Here is a 21,508-nt window from a genome sequence, read left to right as displayed (position 1 = left end):
CAGGCAGTGGCACCACTGAGCTAAATCCCCGGCGATATTTAAATTCTTTGGCATGCAATCGATGAATTATTTGTAAGATTAGAATGCAACGTCAGGCACCTAATTGCTGTGTAAGTGTTGATATAAAAAATCAACCCATATAATCCTCACAGCAATCCTATGTGATAATACTATTAATATTCCTATTTATAGATGAGCAAACTGAGAACCAGAGAAGATAAACAACTTGCTCAAGACTGCACAGCTGCCTGAGTAGAAGAGCCTTGCCATAAATTCAGTCTGGCACAAAAGTCTACATTCATAAGTATTTTTTGATATTGTCCTTTGGTTACAGGACCTACCTAGCATAGTGCTTGACACCTAATAGGTATCCTTGAAAACTATTTAACAAATGAAGAAACAGCTCTAATAAGAAAGTAAAATTGATCCAAAATCCTGTCACAAAATGGTTTTAGGAACTCATCTAACCTTTTTCTAACACAAGAAGAGATTTTTAACATAATCAAAATCGTAACTTTTAGAACTCATTTTAAAGATCCTATATCAGGTACCAATGTACCCTATTGTTGACATTTTGTTCATTTTTTAAAAATTGTAATTTCAAATTAATTTTCTTCTTTTAGGCAGGGTAGGGGAGAGGATACATCTTAGACAAAGGAGGATTTTCCTAAAATATTCTGGCTCTTTTTAGAATCTCTAGGCAGAGTTTGCCATACTTAACCTGAAAAGTTTAGGGAAAGTCAAGGAAGTTTCAGCAGTGAGATTTTTTAAAAAATTATACTCCTTTAAATCAGTGTTTTAAAATTTATCATGAGAATTGTTTTTCAAAAATCAATTGGCAAGTTTTTGAAATGTTCCCAAAACACAGCAAAGTCTGTAGTTTACAGCACAAATTAGACTATCTATGATGATAACAGGACTCTATCGAAGGAAAATTGGATAAAAAGACAGTGCTGACCAAAGAGCAAGCAAAACAAGTAAAGGCTGCTAGTAAAACACTGAGAGGCTGCTTCTCCAAAAACTGGTTTGCTCAGTTGCAAAGATTTTTTTCCCCTTGATTTTTAAAATAGTTTCAGGATAATCTGTGACAGCTGGTCATCAAATCCATGCCCACTAACGGAAGGCCCATGTCTCTTAGCCTGACTATAAATAATACATCCACATAGCTCTCAAGGGAGTATTGGATCAATGTGTTGCTCCACCACAGAGTGTCCCTTCTGTCACTCTACAATGAGAAGATGAAGCCAGGCTGTCCCACCGAATGGTGTATGGTTACAGTTACTGACACTGCATTTGTAGGCAGCCAACATTTCTGAGATAAAGTTAGCTGATAGGATTACCAGGGTGATATCAAATGCAGCCTGTGGAGAGGGGGCCTTCATTACATTACCTTTGAGAATATTTGAATATAGAAGCACCATACACTGAATAAAAAATCCATGAATATCTGACCCCTGGGTGTGGCTTCGGACTTATTATTCTGAGCCAGATCCTATATCCTTTTGTGGATAAATAGACATCTGGAGCTAGGAATAGATAGAATGTAAAAATTAAAAGAGTCAAGCTGAGTATTTTTGAATGCTCTTAAAAGACCAAAAAAAGGGATAAAAGTTTAGATTACATTGGAAGTTCCCTGGTGTTCTTCACCATGATTTTTTGCTTAAAGGGATCCAGCAGCAGTGGCACACCATGATTCTGAAACTCTGTGTTAGTTCTATTATTCAATTGCAGTCAGCTTCCAGCTACTGAAAAAAGATGATTTAAATTAAAGGATTGCTCATCTGCACTGAAGGCCTCTCACCTTGTTCACTCCATGATGTAGGTGAGTTTCTATTGTTGGTGCCATTGGTTTATCTCTTCATGTTGGTTGTCATTTTGTGTTGGTGGAAGACTTAGCATATTACTTTGTGCAGAACTAAATAACAAAGAATCGTGTCCTTAAAGCTCCTAACTGTAAACCAGTCACTTCCTAAATGACAAATATAGAGAGGAGCATGAAGAATTTGGATTGTTGAATTATTGCCTCCAATAGACAACTCTTGTTCTAGCTGTAGTCAGTAAGGTTAATCTCAGAAGTGTGGCATTTGGGACCACAGGGATCAGGTGGTGGTGCTGACTGGAACTTTGGTGGAGGAAGGCAGGGAAGGGTGAGTGGCAAAAATGGCTGCTTTCTCCTCCACAGCTGGGTCACAGACATCTTCAATGGTTTGCCTGGCTAGCAGAGGTCTAAACACACAACAGATGGTGCCAGGGATGTGGTCAGAGGATAGTCACAGGTACACGGCCCCCGAGTTTTCTTTTGGTGATGAAAACAGTCTTCCAATATGTAAAGCTTCACTAAATAGGCTTAAGGAATAGAAGAAATATCACCTACCAGCCAGAAACAATGATTTGCTGACCATCCTTTGCCTCTAATCACTATGGAGTTTTGTTTTTTCCATCTATAGACATTCTTAATTGATTTTATCAAATTCCCAAGTCATTCCAGCCATGGATATCTTCTTGTCTTAAAGAGGCAAGTGAGTGAGCTTAGATGGGCACTTCAGCACCAAATTTGGATTTCATGATGAAGTAAAACACACAGGGAAGTGCTGTCAGCATGGTGAGCAGCTTGCTGTTCATCTCTGCTTAGGGCCCAGGCTGAAGTGTTTTCACAGGTGGGGTTGCTGGGATGCCTAGGCCTCGTCTGCTCAATAGGGTGACTATGAGCTATTGCTGAGCTCACAATGGTCAATACAGCTGCATAAAAAGCTAGGGCCCCAAATGTATTCCTGGACTTCAGTATGTCTGATTGTACATCCGATTGGCGCTACAGAAAGGTTCTATCGGGATCTGATGGGAATCTCTTTGAAGATGCCTTTGGATTCCAAGGTTGAGCTGAGTGTTGACATAAGACATAACAATTCCTTCCAGTTACCTGTAAGGGCCCCATTACAATACTAAAGATGTGAATTGTATTTTTCTAGAAAGAATTCTCTTGCTATTTTAAATGTATACACACGTGGTCACATATACTAATGATGATAACAATAGTAATAATAACAGAAGCTGTATTTCTGTATGTAGTGAGAGAGTTCCTTGGGCTTCTGGCTTATATTGGTGGGGTCTCTTTCTAAAGATCCTTAGCAAAAATAAAAAATGTTATCAGTTTAGGATGCTATTTTGGAACTGAGATCTGGCCACCACAGAGACTTTTCTTCCTTAACATGAAGGGCATGGAGTCCAGCGATGAGCCCCCCGAACACACAGAATACACAAGTATGACTTTTTGTAACTTGGGTCCTTAAAGGTCCTGAAAAATTAGTTTGTCTTCTTTTTCTCTCTTCTCTGTAGACATTTAAAAATATTTTTTTTAGCCTCAAAAATTAGACACTGCTTTATTTTAAGTTATTTAGTGATTTTCACTTTTAAATAATGTACTCATTTTACAGATAGATTTTAAAGAATTTTAAGGCTGTTTTAGAGATTATCTTACAAATACAAATTCCTTCCTTTATCCTTTAAATATCACCTCAGGTAAGGAGCGCCTAGTCTTCTATTCCCAGGCAGTCTTTAGTATTCCAACACCAAGATTAGTTTTGGTTTTTAAAAATTTATTTTTAAATATCATTGACTAAATCCTCACTCTGTGTCAAACACCATGCCAAGTGCTTTATCTGCATCACCTCATTTCATCACCCAGCAATCTTATGGGCCAGGTATAATTGTTCTTATCTTTTTAGAAGAATAACATGATACTCAGAAAAGTTAAAAACTTGCCAGATGACATACAGCTAATAAGCAGAGACCCAGGTCTCTCTCTCTTTTTTTTTTTTTTTTTTTTTTTTGTGGTACCGGCATCGAACATGGGTCCTTGTGCTTGCAAGGCAGGTGACAGAACCACTGAGCTAAACCCCTTGCCCAAACCCAGGTCTCTTGATTCCAACTTTCCTACTGTGCCTTTGACTTTCCTGGGAAGCACTTTCTCTAGCCCTGTTTCAGCTTGCGTTGGAGCAACGTGTAATTCTGTTCATGAAGAACAAGACTCCCTCATTTTATAGTAAACAGCAGTCTCTAGAAATGATTTAAAGTATCCTGTGGTTATATCCTCCCTTCCCATCTCCTAAAATCACTTTTAAAAATTTGAGTTCTCTAACACTGGCATGTTATCTAGAAAACTATGACTTTTGTATAATGTTTCACAGATGCCTTTACCACATTTAGTTTTTACTCCTTTTTTCTTTGCTCAGTTTTTTCATCAAACATACTATTTTAGCTTTTGAGGTTAACTAATAATTCACAAGTACATAGATCATACAAATGTGGATGAGGAAGGACTTGCAAACCCATTCTCCCAGCCCTATCATTGGCTGGGCCAGGGAGGGCAGCCTGCGGTTGCATCCACCCAAGCTAGTAAACCTCAGAGCATGGCTGGTGCTCCGGGCCACAAACAGCCTCAGTCCCTCCACCTAAAGCTTATGATAATTTTACTACCTCTAAGTAGAGGTCTCAAAAGCTCACAAATCAAAAAGAGATACCCAAAAGGATGTTTTAATTTTTCCTTAAAAAATAAAAAAAAGCCTCATACTGAATGACAGCTGGCTTTGCTCTGATGACCATTTTCAGCAGCCTCCTCAGAACTGCTGCCCTCACACTGTGTCCAGGCTGTGGCCGCTGGCCAGGGCTGCTCAGGAGAAGGGCAGCCTCTCCAGCCTCTCCAGGCTCTCAGCCTTTTCTGCCTGAGCCCTAATTAAAACTGGGCTGTGTGGCTGCTGAATGGCCTCCAGGTTTGAAGTCCTATTTGTCCTCCCTTGGTCATATTTCTGCCAGTCCTTCTCTGCCCTTCTCAGACACACTAGGGAAAACCAGGGAAAGAGGACCAGAGTGTCCAGGACAAATGAAAACAGTAGCAGAATGTGGAGCAGCAGTTGGAGGACATCGGGTGAAGTGAAATAAACCAGGCAGGGAAACTCAAGTGCTGCATGATCTCACTCATCCGTGGAATCTGAAAAAGTTGATTCCGTACAAGTAGAGAGCAGAATAGTAGTTAGCAGAGGCTGAAGTTGGAAGGGGGTAGGGAGAGTTTGGTCATGGGTACCAAGTTAGGATAGGAGGAACATGCTCTGATGTTGTAGAGTAGGCTGACTGTGGTTACCAGTGGTGTACTGTATGTTTAGAAAGAGATGGAAGAGAGGATTTTGAATGTTTCACCACAAAAAAGGTAAATGTCTGAGGTGATAAATATGCTAATTAGTCTATTTGATTACTTTATACCCATATATCAAAACATCACACTGTACCCCAATATGTACAATTACTGTATGTCAGTTAAAAATAAAACTCTTTACATTTGATCTCAGCCAAAAGGGCAAGAAGCTATCAAATAAAACTCTTTTTAAAGTATCAGAACAGTGAAGGTAAAGATTCTGCTTGAGCTGAGCCAGCTTTCAGTGGCACAGGATGTAGAGGCCCACTCGTGAGTGTGGAAGTGTGATGGTAACAGTATTTCAAACAATCCTATGCCACCATTCCAAGCTCTCAAATCCCAAATAGTATTCCTAAGACAGAACGGCAAAGATTTGGTCATTAACTGTAGAACAATGTATTCCTCCAAGTTTAATGAATAAAAACTATAGTATGTCCCTCTTTTAAAAATTATTCCATAGTATTTAAGATAAGTGAGCTCTTGGTTGAGCTTTCTATCTGCATGTTTGTAGATGAATTTTCTAAACAAAAATATCCATTTTGTTCTGGCATAAAACACCACAATAAGCACAGCTTCAGACATTGTTCTAATATATTTAACAATGAGGCTGTTCTTGTTTCCTATAGCTTAGGACATAACATGAAGACTATCAGTGAAAACCAGAAGATCTATTGTGACAATTAAGGACACTAAGACTAGGCAGCAGAGGACAAGAGGTACTGGGCTCGATAATTATGGATGAAACTGATTTTTCAGAAGATACAACTTATAAGCAACAGGAGGATCTGCCTTATGATGACACTGTCTCCCCAATGAAGATGTGTGATGATGGCAATTTTACCTCAAAAAATAATATTCCTGGTGTCTCAGATCAAGTTATTCTAACAGAAGATGATCCTCATGAAAAGGCAGAGCATAATGAGATTTGCCTAAATACAGCGGTGGCCATGACTTGGGATAAAATTACTGAAAATGATTTTCTTGTTGACAAAAAAGGTGATCCAGAGAAACTATGTTCCATGAATCTTTATATTCCAGCTAATGAAGGATATACTTCGAAGTCAAAGATTTCTGATATTTTGCTCCATCATCTTTCTAAAGATCCATTTCTAGGAGGTCAAGGCATTGATTGTGAAACTCTCCCAGAGATCTCTCATGCTGATAGTACTGATGAAGCAGCTATTATTACAAATATTTCTTCATGTTATGTAAAGAACTTTTGGTACCCAGAATTCAATGACCAACTCAACCCTAACAGGGATGGTGGAAACAGCAGTAAGCCCAGTTGTTCTCCAAGTTCTTCTGATGTAGAAGAGCAAGTGGCTGTTGGAAATAGCAGCCATCAAGAAAATTCAAATTTTCTAACAAAAATCACAGGTCTGAGTGATAAACAAAAAAGTTGCCAAGGGCAGGAACCCCAGAAACAGCTGACTAAAAAAGCAAGCTCAAGCAATGTGTTCAAATATGGCCAAGGTCAAGTTCATTACCAGCTCCCAGATTTCTCTAAGGTTGCTCCCAAAGTGAAAATCCCTAAAAATAACCTAATGAGTAAATCACTTACAATGGCTAAACAAGCCAGCTCCTCTCCTAAATTGAGAAATAAATCAACAATTGTGCAAGACATTTTAGAAAACCTGTCTAGGTCAAATTGTGTTGAAAAACAACAACCAGAGAAGAAAAGGAAAATTACAGATCCTTCACAACAAATACAGGTAAATGAAAATAGTCTCCCGTAGATAAATATATATGGGCCACTGCTCATCTCTCTCAAGATGACTTTTTGGAAGGTGTGTAGAGTGCAGTTCTAGCTCTGAGGTTCCATCGGACCTTCTAGATCAGTGATGGCGAACCTAGTAGAGCTTTCATTGATACCAAACAGCCCACTGTAGCATGCATGCTATAGGTTCACCACCACTGCTCTATGTTATCAGGGGTGGTGACTTAGCCTCTCAGAAGCTCAGTGATGTTCTCCTGAGAAAAATCAGGAGTTGCACTCACAAAAATGCCTAAGAGGGTAAATCCAAATTCCTCAAGCTGGAATGTGGGCCTCCCCATTTATTCTTTTAAACTTTATCTAGCCTTCTAAACTCAGCTCCTCTCCAAGGAGTCATCCACAGTTATCTGGCTGACCTGGAACCTCTTCTCAGGCTCTGAACCCTCTCACCTCTTCTTACCTTGTATGAAAATCCCATCTCAACTCATCAAAGACCCACTCATTCTCACGACATCGTTCAGTTCTCAGACCACGTGACTTTTCATATCCACTAAGTCAGTCTTTTCCACCCTTGCTTGTTTGGGACTTCTGTCAGGGCATTTATCTCAGTCTGCTTTGGGTCATTAATCATCTGGAGGTAGGGCCGGGGATTTAGCTCAGTGGTCCCAGTGCCTGCTTTGCAGGCACAGGGTCCTGAGTTTGATCCCTGGTACCAAAAATATAATAATAATAATAATCTGGAGGTACCTGTTTCTCCTACTGGATTCGAAGCCTCTGGAGGGCAGCAAACTTGTCTTCATCTTTCCCTTGCCTAACACCCCCTAGAAGCTTGCCCTTAGTGTCTTATATACACTATTCCTTCAGTTACTAAATTGAGCTGAACTAAGCTCTTTAATAATATATTTCAAACTTGTTATATTAGTAACCATTTAGTATAAGATTTTTTTAATGCTTCTTTTATGCTATTTCCACCCGCTTCCCCACGTATTGAGACTCAGGCTCTCATTGATTATTTGACATTTAATAGTAAGGTTAAGTCACCTTAACCATCAATGTAACATTCCAGCTCTTTGGCGCTTTGCCAGGATTGTATTGTCTTTCTTTTAAGCCTCATAGGAGGGGGCGCATCCTGGACAGAATAACAATGTCTGCCTGTTTCTATTTCCATCCCTCATTATTCAACCTCCTTCTCCTTCAACTGATCACTCTGGGGAATTTCAGCTGGAACCCCTCCCCACATACACCCATAGGACCAGCTGGCCGCTTGGCCATGACTAGGCTGCTTCTCTAAGTCTTGCAGATATCTACATTCCTATGGTATTGGGAAGTCTCAGGTTCCTTGTTCTGCTCACAGGAGAACATGTTCATCTATCTCAGTACCTGGTGGTCAGTAGGAGCAGAATGGATATCAAGCCCATCCCCCTCTGGCAATTGGAGTCTGAAATCAGGCATCTGATATTTTCTAGTCCTTGTCAATTCAAGTTGGAGAATTGGATTCTATAGTTTTATACCATTCTATACTGGAGATATTCATAATGACAAGTCTATTTTGACCACTGCCATTTAACTCTTGGACATTCATATGTTTTTGAGATTTATGTGTTGGGAACAATGGGAAGAAGTGCCAGGTGAATCACTGTGGGATTGATACCCCTGTCCAGTTAGCCTGTGGTGAGTGAAAGCAATCATTATCTTGACTCACATTTTGGAATTTAATGCATATTATATTATTTCTAGAATAATGGTGTTAGTGAATGCACTAGTAACCGAGCTAGTGATGAAATCAACAAAGCCCTCATGGGGATTCTGTCTAGTTTCAGGAGAAATATTTGCATAATCCACATACTAGTATCAAACATGATCCTAATGACAGCTACATATTGCTGAATACTTACCACATGCCTGACATTATGGCAAATATTTCACATTTATTCCTCATAGCAATCCCATGAGCCATATTCTGTACTACCCCCATTTTATTGCCGAGAAATTTGAGGCTGGCAGTAATGAGGTAATTGCCTGGGTCACCTGGCAAATAAGTGTCAGAATGGAATTCAGCCTCAGCATCACGGTCCCAGCTCTTGACCACAGACTGGGGTGCCTCTGTGATGACCAGAACACATAAAGCCATTCTAAATAATGGTGCCATTGAGCAATCTCAGCAGTAATGTTTTCTCATCTAATTGTGCAGATGGAGTCTACAGTACACATCCATCAAGAACTTCTCACAGGTACTGATGCTTTAAAACTTCTTTGATTTAGATAGTTTGAAAACTTTTTAAAAAAACAGCAAAAGGTGGTGACTGCCACAGTCTTCTGTCTTCACTACCTAAGAAAACTGTGGCAAGTTGAAATGAATGGTAGGCAGAGCTTACTCTTTCTCATATAGGATTGGAATCAGAGACAAGTCTCTTGAAGTTGACATCAGCTTCTCCGAAAGATCTTCCCTCAAGTTCTTCGTCCATATTTCAAAAAATATGCCAAGGGAAACAGATGTGTCAGAAATTAAAAGAACAGACTGATCAACTGAAGACCAAGGTAACACATTGAAAGCTTATTCTAAACATTAGAAGTAACTACCAGTAAATTTAAACACCTGAGACTATACCATTAATGAAATATTGCATCTTTTCACTGCAGGTACAAGAATTTTCCAAAAGAATACAACAGGACTCTCTCTGCCATTTGCAAGACAGAAAGCTGGTAATCAATTTTATCTAGTTTTTAAAATCTTTATTAGGGAATTTGACATGGGTAAATATAAATAATGTCATACCATCCTGTTTTCTCTGCAGTGGTGGGCATGGAAATGTACTGGTAGGAAATGTTTGGCTAATGGTTAAACTATGTTACTTTCTGGGACTACAACAGCTTAGAATTATTTCTATATGTATCTGGCACTTTCTTTCTCAGGGGATCTGTTACCTCATCAGTCACCTCATAACAAATCTGAGACTATGCCATGTTCTAGAGAAGAACTGTAATAAAGGGTGACCCATATCTGAAGGGATTCTGTAGATACAGGTTATAAAAATTGTGCTACCTGGTAGCTCAATAGGTAAGGCTTGGAAAACATTTAAAATCAGACTCAAAGCAATAGTTTTCAAGTTAAAGTCTTACTTTTACATCCTTGCTTGTTGCTGCATTCAATCAAATTGCTAAGTTATGCTGTCACTGTGACAGCCTTCTTAGCAGTGCTACAGTCATGAGAAGAAGAAGTGGAGCAATGAAGGGAAAGGCTGAGACTGGGATAACTAAAAATGGACAGAAGATGTATTTTGGGCCACTGAGTCAACAAAGAGGCAGGCCAGGAGTCTTGATGCAGGCATGAGCAAGGTTCAGGGCAGGCTACGCTGCAAATATCCCAGAGTATGGACAAAACCCAGGTGAACCCACATGCTAAAGGACACAGTTGGGGGCTGGGGATTTAGCTCAGTGGTTCTGGCGCCTGTCTCGCAAGCGTAAGGTCCCAAGTTCGATCCCCGGTACCAAAAAAAAATAATAATAAATAAAAATTAAAAAAAAAAAAGACACAGTTGGTGATTCATTTACGCATCATATTAATTGAATCATTCATTCATTCATTCCACAAATATTTCTGAGGCACTTTCTATGTCCCAGATCCTGTCCCAGGAACTAGAGATTTGCAGATGAACAAGCATTTCCTTTTCAAGTGGCTTATAGTCTAAGAACAACAGGTTGTTAAGCAAATAACTAAAAAGTAGCTTGAGAAATGTCATAGATGATGCTCATGGCAGCCTACAAGAGGCATGCTCTTGCCTTTGAGGGAACAGTTTGAAAGGCTTCCTGGAAGGGACTTGTGACTTGGGCATTGCTGGAAGAAAGGGGGTTGGTAAGCTTGGCAGAATAAAGGGCAAAGAAGTCTTCTAGAAAATGGAAGCAGCAGGCACAGGGGCCAGAAATGCTGCTAGTGTGAGGTTCTGCATAGCCCTATAATTTACCAGATGGAGCTCAGAGTACCTGTGGTGAAGTGGAAGGGGGAAAACTAGAAAGGTGGATGAGACCCACATCATAAAAGGCATACTAAGGAGCTTAGATTTTATCCTGAGTCTGGGGGATGGGAACACTGAAGGATTTAAAGCAGAGAGATGGCAAGCATCTTGAGAGCATGACTGTAGGAAGACTGATCAGAGAGCCATAATCCAGCACAAGTTAGCAGAGCCTGAACAAAGCTGTGAGGATGGAGAGGAGAAAAGTCTCTAGGTTTAAAGTAGTGACAGATTGAAAGGGATGAAAGTAAGAAAGGAGGAAGCTGGATGGGTTCCAGATTTCTGGCTAGGAAAACCATGGTTAGGAATAAAAGTGGAGGATGCACATCAGAGATGCAGACAGGGGACAAGATGTAAAGTATAGTTTGGGTGCACTTTGAGTGTGGGGTCCTTAGATGACATTTAAGTGTGAGATCCAGCCGGCAGCTAGAGCAATGCATCTGGTGCTCAGAGGTATTTAGACCAGAAATGTTGATCTGGGCTAGAAATGCTGATTTGGTTTGATGTTATGGGGTGGATGAGATTTCCCAGGCGAAACAGGCAGAGTCAAGGACAAAATCATGGACAACAGCAACCGGAGGGCAAGGGAAAGAAGAGGGGCCCACAAATGGGACCCAGGAAGAAGGACCCAAAAGGTCAGAAGCAGACTCGAAGGAGCAAAGCTGTTGCTGAAACCAAGAGAAAAGAGGGCTCTAAGAAGGGCTATGTGGGCCACACCATCAAGTGTTCAAGGAAGGAAGGAAAATGAGCGTTGGATTTGGCAACCAAGAGGTCATAAGGTTCCCTACCAAACCTAGTTTCAACGCGATGGCATATCTGGAAGGCAGCTTGCAGGGGCTAAGGAATAAATAATAAATAAAGATCTCCCAAAACCTGGGACTTGGGGAACTGGAAGAACGTGGAATTTTAAAGGACTGAGCAAAAGACTACTGGTTTAAGGTGCTAGCCTTCAGAGGCCTCAATTCAGGAAGTTTCTTCCTGATGTCAGAGGGTAAATGGAGATTCCTGTTAGGAGTGAAGACAGTAAGGGGCTCCTGACAGTGTCAACCTGTGGTCTGAGTGTTCCAGGCCCACTGTTAGAAAAAGGTCAGACAAGACTAAAACCACCCTCTTAGTTGGAGCAGTACAGCACAGTGGGAAGCGGACACCCAAGTTCTACTTAATTGGTTACACAACTTAGACACACTGTAGCATGTCTTCCATCTTAGAGTTGTTATGAGAACTAAATGCAATACATTTATCCCTAGAAAACTGTGCCCTATCTTCTGAAATGTAACATGCTTTAAATTCCAAGATGTAAATTAGAATTCATAATTGGCTTTTTTTCCATTTTCTTCTTATCTTCTTTACTCTAAACACCTCATTCCCTCTCATGGCTTTAACTGACACATTCATGCTACTAATTCCTAAACAATTAGTCCTAGCTTTTCACCTGTAACTCCCAGTATCTGCATCTTCACTTGAACATCCTGCTTTCACTGTGACTCTCTTTGCCCAACACTGACATTGCTTCTCTAACTTGTTAGCCTTGTTTTAGCCCAAGTCCTTGTTTTAGTCAGGATTTAATCACATTTTCCCCATCTCCCAAGCCAGAATCTCCAGCATTGCCTGTGAGATTTACAGCATCAGGCAGGATCTTGGCAGGGAGGAGATGGCTGGCTAAAATGGGGTAAATGCAGAGAGTTTGATAAAGGTATCCTTTTCTAGCTGTGGGCAAAGGTGTGAGAAACCAATAGTGGATAGGAAAGCATCTTGTGGATGGGACTGCTTCACCCACAGGCCTGAAGAAGCAGAGTGAAAGCAGGCCCGGACCCTAAAGAGATAGCAGTAGCGGTGGCTATAGGAGTAGCTAACAAGCTCTGTGCCTCATGGTAGGAGGACATAGTCAATCCATGATGACATGGAGAGGAAGCAATTGGGGAAATAAAATTCCTACTTCATCGGACTCCAACTCCTCTCTCCTGTGCTGCCTACTACCCGCTGAAAACAACTGAAGTCAGGGCAGACAGGAGCCTGTTGATGTTATTGATTTAAGGTGAGCCTTCTGGGTGGGGCATAAGAAAGATGGAGGTTAAATATGGGGAGAAAATGGAAATATCCACTAGACTCACCGTTTTTATATCCTCTAGCCATATGAGTTCAAGCTCCTGTTTACTCATTTATTATAAGAATTTATGGGCGCCGGCAGGAAGGGGCGCAGCGGGGACACCGTTTCTCTCGGGCATCCGGAACATGGGCGACGCCGGGCCAGAGCTCGTGGACTCCTCTCCCCCTCCGGACCCAAGGCTCCCGCGACTGCCACTGAGGAGAATGAAGACGACATCCAGTTCGTCAGTGAAGGACCATTAAGACCTGTTCTTGAATACACTGATCTGGTTAGTAGTGATGATGAAGAGCCTAGCACCTCTTACAGTGATAGAATGCCTGCATCTAAGGTGCCATCCTCTGAGAATCATCGCTCTGGCTGCAGTGTTCCTCTTCCCATTGGAGACAGCAGCTCCTCCTCTGGGAGTTGTGCCAGCAGTCCACAAAGGATAGTTTCTCAACTTTCCTCTGTTGAGAACCCACTGGAAAACCAGAAAAATGATCAAAATAATTCTGATAATAAGATCTCTGAGACAGAATCACTTAAACTATTACAAAATTATCAGACTTTGCCTTCATCTCCACTTCTTGTCCCCCAGGAATCTTTGGACTCTTCTGAGATCAAGGAGGATTTACCCATAGAGTCTTCTGCTTCACAGCATGGACAGGATGCCATTCTCTATCTCCAGACACAAGTGCCTGAGATGTCCCGAGTAATACGTGATCTGCAGTCCAAGAGCTGTTTTAGGTTTCATGATTCTAGGCCAAATGAGAATTCTTCAGTTCCTTGGGACCTCTCCACATCTAAGGAAGAAAATTTATTGACAGGTGGAGAAGCTGATTGCAAATCCCCAACAGCTGATGACAAAGGGCAGCCAACTGATCCCACCCAATCTAGTTTCATAGGTCTTTTGAAGAGAATGGAGCAGAGAGGTGTTATAAAGAGGGTAACATTACAATCTGAAACAGAATTGTGTGAAGGGAAACCTGATTGTGTAACCTCTAAAAAACGTTTCATTCCTCCATTGCATCCTCTTTTAAGAATTGCTACCACTGGGCCGGGGATTTAGCTCAGTGGTTCCTCTGCCTGCCTCGCAAGCGCAAGGACCCAAGTTCGATCTCTGGTACCAAAACAAACAAACAAACAAAGAATTGCTACCGCTGAAGTTTTTAAGGACCCTGCTGATTGTCACCCTTCTTCCTTCATGGGACACAGGGTATGTCCTGTGTCCGGGGATACCTCTCCTTTCCAACCAAATCCACCAGCTGAGGGCCCCATTGTAGAAGCATTAGAGCACAGCAAAAGAGGAAGCACAACATCTCCTCTAGATTCTACCTCAAAAGAAATGGAGGTCATGGGTTGTAGATTCTACCATGCTGCCTCCATTGCAGCCTGAGCTGCTAGCTATATGACTTATATGGCTCAATATCAGCGTAAGCTCTGGGAAGACATGGAGGATTTAGTTCATAATGCACAGTTTGATTGTGGAAAAGCAAGATGTATAATATCTGATGGTATGGATGCAGGCCTTTGGCAGCTTTGTACTACTGGAGACATAATGGACTCTGTAGTCAGAGTTATGGCCATGGCAATAGACTATAGACGGTAGGCCTGGCTCTGACTTACATCTCTCAGTAAGAAAACGCAAGAGAAGATCTTACACTTGCCCTTTGATGGTACTTCTCTTTTTGGACAAGATGCAAATGCTGTTGTTGTAGAAGAAAACAGTATTAAAGAAAATGACTATAAGGATCACAATAAATACTATAACCAACATCGATATTTTAATAGTCATGATCAGAAAGCATATTATCACAGTAGAGGATATTCCAGGGGGGATTGGTACAAACCCCGAAGCCACCCCTATAGGTATAGAAAAAAGGGAGACTTTCTGGAACGACGTGGATACAAGAATTAACATGTTCAGCAGAATAATCATCTGAGATTCTACTTTACTTGTTTCATCCCATTCAAATAGGATTGGGTTTATAGGCAGGAGATCATCAATAAACTGAATGCATGTCTGGAATGATCATAGTGAATGTTTGAATCCTAGACTTTGGGAATGAAGTATGTAATGAAAAGACTCAAGCTTTATTGGCCAAGTGAGTATTGGAGATTTTGCTGTAAGGAGGGTTGGGCAAAGGTTAGGCATTATTTCTGGTCCAAATAAGGCCAGAGGAGGGCACGTAGGACTCCAAATCCTCTTGTGATTGAAGGAAGTATATAGATACGTTCCTCAGGAAAATTGTGTCGGTAAACCAAGGACCAGCAGATTTTGAATCTTGAAACAGTTTACTGCTAGATTTCTATTTACTAAGAGCAGAGGCAAATCCTTCATGTTTAGGTCATCAGTGCTTTGTTCAGGCATCAGCTTGATAGATCTTCATTAAATGACAGCTCTGTTAATAGTCTCTGTGTCAAGATGATCAACTCACCAAGAGTTCATACTACTATCAAGCTCTGTGAGACTTTAGAATCAGCTATGAAGCTATGTGCCAATTAGAATTGAAATCAAATTTTGCCAAATCCAGTTTGCTTCCAGCTGGAATGGCTTTATGGTCCAAGTCTGCTATGGATACAAGCTGGATAGACTTTTCTACCTGTAACAATGTTGTACAAATTTTTGTAGTAACTGTCTTCATCAAGACTGATGGCCAACATACCATCACCCCTCATAAAACTACATGTGTGATAATTCTTTGTTGTCATTGGTCCTAGTAGTCTTTGACCTAACAAGCTCCCATATCAGTAAGTGGAAAGACTGTCATAGAGGTCTCACTACCATCTGGGCCTTTCACCAAGATGGCCTTCATAAACCTATCTTCTCAGCAGTCAATTTGTTTGAGCTTGGTAATGCATCATACTCTAAATATAATAAAGATGTGCGTAGCAGTGCTCTGGAAATAAAAGATATTTACACCCTCAAGATATGCACATCAACTCTTTAAGAGTAAGATTCTTATTCAGAACATGGCTGACAATCTGGTCCTCTTAGCAAAATAAAATGAGGTGCCATCAGTCTAGCTTTTGTTGTGAAATCCTTAAGATTTAAAGCAAAACTGTAGATATCATGAAAAGAACAAGCCATACAACTCTGTTTCTGGATATCTAACTGATGATATTCATTAAAGATTTTTTGAAAGCCTGAAATCAAGACTTCAAATGATGTGTTCTGGTTAATTGGTCACTCATTCTAGTCAAACTCCACCATAAGAGATGACTTATGTTTTCTACCGTACTGGAACTGGCAGCAGATGCCTCAGTTACATGTGCCACAGTATGTTCTCTGTATCTCAAGGCAGTGGCTATGTGGTATACCAGCCCTGAGGGCCTTGTCTTCAGAGCATGGCTTCGGGAATGGAGAAAATGTCAAGGTTGAGGAGTCTGACTACATCAACTACTGTTACTTGCTTGGCACCCATAAAACTTTTTTTGGACAGACTTACATAATTCTGTAATTCTTTTGGTTTGTCAAATGTGTCTTTTTTTATCTGCTTGATCAAGGTATTGTAGGTATACTGAGAGTGGCATGTAGCACTGTTTTAGGGTTTATGTGGTTCCTTTTTGTCATAGTTCTTGCACAGTAGTGATTACATTTTCTTGATGTCCTTTCTTTTCATAGTTTATTTGAAGCTTATTCCTCCCATCATAATTATATTGAGCATACTTTTTAAACCTACTTTTCTTCCTCTTGTTATAGAGGTTGAAGACATGATTGTCCCTACTTGGAAGAAGTTATTTTATTGTCAGACAATTTCAGGGTACTGTATTGGTCCTTTCTGTCCTATTTATAGGTGAAGCCTGAACTAGTCTTGATAAAGATCACTTAGTAAATTTAGCCAAGTTGTATCTAAAGTTAATATTTACCTTATTTTTTTCTGGTTTTCACAAAGTTAGGTCCATGTCGATGCTCTGTAAAGACTGTCTTTAAAAGAAAAAAACAAACAAACAAAAGACCCCACAAAAAACCAAGGGCCTAAGAGTTACACATAGATTTTCTTAGCTTATAACAAATACTGCACTAGTGGAGCAGTCTTGTGCCCTTGACACTGGCGCTGTAATTTTCTCGTACAAAGACGAACCACCTGAAACCTCACAGGAGAAAGACCTTAGGTTTTATGTGGCTGCACATAAGTGTTACTAATTAAGGCTATTTTAATTTCATTTTTCCCCATTTCTTTCCTGAATTACATGGTATGTCACCAACTTGGTGATTTTTGAGATACCCTTATTTCCTAAATAAAAGCTAAACGAAAACAGTGCTTGTACTCCCCTTCCCCTTTTAAGTTATGGTTTAAAAAACCCCAAAATGTACCACCTTAATCATTTTAAGTGTATAATTTATTACTGTTAACCACATTGTTATGCAGCTTTTTTCTTTCTTAAATGTTTTAAAAACATTGTTATTCTTTTTTGATACTTATGTTGGACAGTAATAAAGTAAAAGTGACACAGCTTAACCACTTAAGCCCATGTATCTCTGGAAAATTCAGTTTTCCTAAAGTGAAAAAGTATTAGCAACCAACCAATTGGTGACCAGTTAAGTAAATTGGTGAAAGTATTTGACAGTTGAATGGGGACAGGGACAGAATGCAATAGAGTGGGAATGGTGTTTACCTGTATATTAGTTTCCTGACCGCAGAAGAAACAATATCCCAGTACCCTTAGCACATTTATTTTTTTTGTAATCTCTGGCATACTTGAATGATGATGGTGTTATAAAACTAAAAGTGGGTACTTGGTCTAGAGAGACAACCCCAGTAGGGTGCAGAACTCATAATATTTAGTCAGATACATAGTCATTGTGCTTGCTATGTGCAGAGCCTGTGACAAAGTTCTTTATTAGACTAACTTCTGATTTAAAATATCTCTAGGTGGGCCGGGGATTTAGCTCAGTGGTTTTGCAGCCTGCTGCACAAGCGCAAGGACCCCCAAAATAAAATAAAATAAAATACCTGAAGGTTTTTTGGGAGGCCTTGAAATAGCTGCAAGTTTAATGATTTAGTATTTTCAAAAAAGATGTGTCTAATTACCTTTTTCTTCAAAATGTTATTTCTTAACTAGACAAAATGTATATGAAGAAAATATGATTTCTTGTAGTTACTATGTATAAAGAAATACTATCTCCATTGTTATATGAAGTGTCTTTTTAAATTTCACACGTTTAAAATTTATTTGGTGTCTTTCATATATTGCAGGTGGTATTTGAGTGAATTTTGTACAGTGTTTCAGTTTGTTTGTCTTCATTATATAATTGCACTATCAAAAAAAAAGAATTTATAATAACAGCAGCTACCATCTGTTGAGTATGTACAGATGGTTCTTGATTTACGATGGTTCAACTTAGCAATTTGTCAACTTTACCATGATACAAAAGCAATATGTGTGCGTAGAAAGCATACTTTGAGGTTTTATCTTTTCTTGGGCTAGTGACATGATCTGTATTACTGTCTTGAGACACTGGGCAGTGACAGTGAGTTAAAGCCATGCAGGGTGACCAACCAACACTGTACTAGGCTAGTGTGCCATCAGCAAATGACATGAGCTATTCAGTACTTTATTATAAAATTGACTTTGTATTTCACCCAACCATAGGCTAATGTAAGTATTTTGAGCACATTTATGGTACGGTAGGCTTAACTGTGATATATTAAATGTATTTCTACTTATAATATATTCAATTTACAATGGGTTCATAGGGATGTAACTCCATTGGAAGCAAAGGAGCTTTGGTGCTATGCTCCTGGCACAATTATCTCATTTTATTTCCACAACATGAGGTGAGAGATGTTATATTCATTTTACAGATGAAAAATTGAAGCATAAGGGAGTTCAAGTTGACTAAAATCATTCAATTAGGAAGTGACCGAAGCTGACTGAACCCTGTTGAGTCTGGCCTTGTTTCCCCACTGTACCATATTCCTGCCCTTGGTGGTGTTTTCCCAATTCATTCCTTAGTCTCATGGGTGCTGCCAGGTGTGGATCTTCTGGCATCCTGAAGTCTCACCTCGATCTCATTCTTTCCATTGTGCCTTGTCACAGTAGTCTAATCTACAGTCCCTTCTTTAGATGGATAAAACCCTTTAGACCAAGGACAGTGCCTGATACAAGTTTTGTATCTCACACTTCTGGACCAGGGCAGATGTAGGCAGGGCTCAGGAAGTGTGTAGGGACTGGGATGTGGAGCTGAAACCTCTCTGCATCTTCCAGACATGACCTACTGCAGCATGGTTTAGACATTCATCTGCACAAGGCTGCATGTGCTGCTATTAGAAGACCATTTGCTGCTCTGACTAAATCTTCTTGCTGTTCCTCTCTGATCTCCCCCTCCAGCTGCCTGCACTCAAACCCAGGCTCTCTGACTTCAGTTCCTTTTTAAAATCTAGCAGATTCAGCCATACTTTTTAGAGTTCCAATTTCTTCCTCTAGGAAGACCGTGTTGCAACATTTTCAACATTGATGAGTGGATTAAATAAGGAATGGGAAAGCACTTTGTAAATATATAAGATTATGAACATCCCACTTGGGAAGGTCAGAAGCCTCTAAGTGGGTTCCAAATGAGAAACAAGGAATAACTGTACTTTTCAGCAATGTATTGTGAGGGTGTTGTGGATGTCACAATGACTCTTGGGTTGTCTATATTTTAAATGTCAGACACAAAAACAATTGACGCTGTGAGGAAGTGGCATCATCAGTTGGACACTACTGTAGGGTGCACCTGCAATTGTGTTTTGGGAAAACAACTCCATACACAGGCTTACTGTGAATGATTCCAGTGATTTCACTGCCACAGGTGCTGGAGCAACTGCAGGGACATCTCCAAGTGCTTGAGCGGAACTTTGTGGCCACCAGGGAGAAGCACCTGGCCTTGCAGCAGCATATCCACAAGCATGAATCCCCAGCTGTTGGTGACTTTGATCCAGAAAGGTCAGGTTTAAATGAGCTGTGGAACGTAGAAGGGTCAAAAGTCACCTACCTCTTGGGCGAGGATTTAGCTCAGTGGTTCTGCCGCCTGCCTCACAAGCCCAAGGTCCTGAGTTCAGTCTCCAGTACCAAAAAAAAAGAAGTGACCTTTTGCAGGTGGGATTCTGGAGTAGCTGCTGGCTTAAGCTCTGGTGTAGGCTCAGCAAAATCTGTGTCATCAATGCAAAAAGTGCCACCTCTTGCCACAAGTAGCATGGAATCTAGTGTATGTGAGCTGCTGTGCTGGGAACTGAGCCAGATGGAACAGTTGTCTCCTGGGACAGAGGTACTGTGCCCCCATTTGGCATTTTGTTGGATGCTATTTCAGTTGGTTCGGAGACATTGAAGAATGCTGGAAAGCCCTAGAAAAGCTCATGTGCTAATTCATGAGCACCTCCTCTCCTTTCCTCTCTTCATTTCTCCTCACTCCTGCTTTTACTGTCCCTTTCTGGTCTCTTCTGCCCCTACCCCTGTCCCATCCACTGGCAATTCTGAAAGTCAGTGACCAGGAGAGGATCATTGTAAAGTTAATTGGTGTTGTAGTGAGGGACCACCCACAAATCCTAATAAAGGAAAAATGATAATAAAGTTAATAAAATTAAATGATTCCTGAATTTATTCACATTCGAAATTTGGGTGCACACTCTAAGTTTCCAACTCACCATTTTTATGAAATCATTCTCTTCTCTTTCCACTCTAAATAATTTTAAGATGCATTCCAGAACTCCAGGCTAAGATGGTTTCCATTTAATTTCCTGGTATGAGTTAAAAGAATCCAGTGAGTAGACTTAATCTTTGTAAAGTTCAGCTTTTTCTACGCATAGCATTTTAACACGAATCACTCTTGCTACCATAATGTTTCAATGATTTTTGTTTCACAACTAGCACCCTGAGGTGTTTTTTCCTGGGGTACAATTTTACTTTTCCAAAATGAAGGACCTCTGTTTTATTTCAATACTGAGTAATCAGACATCAGGGATGAGGTTTTAATACTGATTTTCCCCAAAAGCTTATCCCCCCAACCCCACCCTGAGAAAACAAGATCTCCACACTCTTCTGCCTTTTTTTGTAATCAATAAAGTAAGTGGTATTTATTTTCCAAAGAATCTCTCATTTGAACCATCATTTTAAAGACAGGCCTCTGTGGACATTGAAACCAAAGTTATGCAATGCTTTATTTATATCCTAGTTAAAACCACACTGCTTGGGATGAGTATAAATCAAAAGGGTTTTAACTGCAATTATATCCCATATACGGGAGAAGTTTTCAACACTGGGGAAAAGGAGGGACTCAGCCTCTCCCAAAACTCACTTAAAGCCACCTCAGGACAAGCAAAGTCCCATCAGCTCAAGACTGGTCTCCTTTCTGCATGGGCTAAAACGTGGCAATTGGCAGAATCCCACACGACCCTAGGGCCCTGAAGTGCAAGAGCCTTCTAAATGTTTAGTTCAACGGCTAATGTGGATGGCTTTCTGTAGGGGCAAGAATTCTACAGATTTATTGAATAATCCCTTGTTTCCATCAGTTGCTGTGCTCTTATTAAAAC

General features: G+C 40.4%; 1 protein-coding gene and 2 pseudogenes across 5 annotated transcripts in view; all 3 read left to right on the top strand.

Moving 5' to 3' along the window:
• Positions 1–2,754: 2,754 nt before the first annotated feature.
• The window catches only part of Aknad1 (AKNA domain containing 1), a 39,947-nt gene continuing 21,193 nt past the window's right edge, over positions 2,755–21,508 (top strand). For 3 of the 5 annotated variants that reach the window (XM_021265596.2, XM_087213211.1, XM_021265595.2), the window contains exons 1-5: positions 2,761–2,919; positions 5,812–6,897; positions 9,091–9,130; positions 9,289–9,437; positions 9,540–9,602. In XM_021265596.2, the coding sequence (XP_021121255.1) occupies positions 5,920–6,897; positions 9,091–9,130; positions 9,289–9,437; positions 9,540–9,602 (1,230 nt within the window). In that variant the 5' untranslated portion in view covers positions 2,761–2,919; positions 5,812–5,919. Of the gene's footprint in view, positions 2,920–5,811; positions 6,898–9,090; positions 9,131–9,288; positions 9,438–9,539; positions 9,603–19,791; positions 20,451–21,508 lie in introns of those variants that run through there. The other 2 variants (XM_021265594.2, XM_021265589.2) reach the window with 2 other exon arrangements.
• LOC101721266 (uncharacterized) lies at positions 12,965–14,075 on the top strand (annotated as a pseudogene).
• Positions 14,074–14,913, top strand: LOC147827712 (uncharacterized; annotated as a pseudogene).

Source organism: Heterocephalus glaber, unplaced genomic scaffold (genome assembly GCF_053883595.1).
Source record: "Heterocephalus glaber isolate CG9 unplaced genomic scaffold, H.glaber_assembly_v1.0 deba00001442, whole genome shotgun sequence".
Lineage (NCBI taxonomy): Eukaryota > Metazoa > Chordata > Mammalia > Rodentia > Bathyergidae > Heterocephalus > Heterocephalus glaber.
The sequence above is the reverse complement of the archived record's forward strand: the minus strand, read 5'-3'. Positions and strand labels throughout refer to the sequence as shown.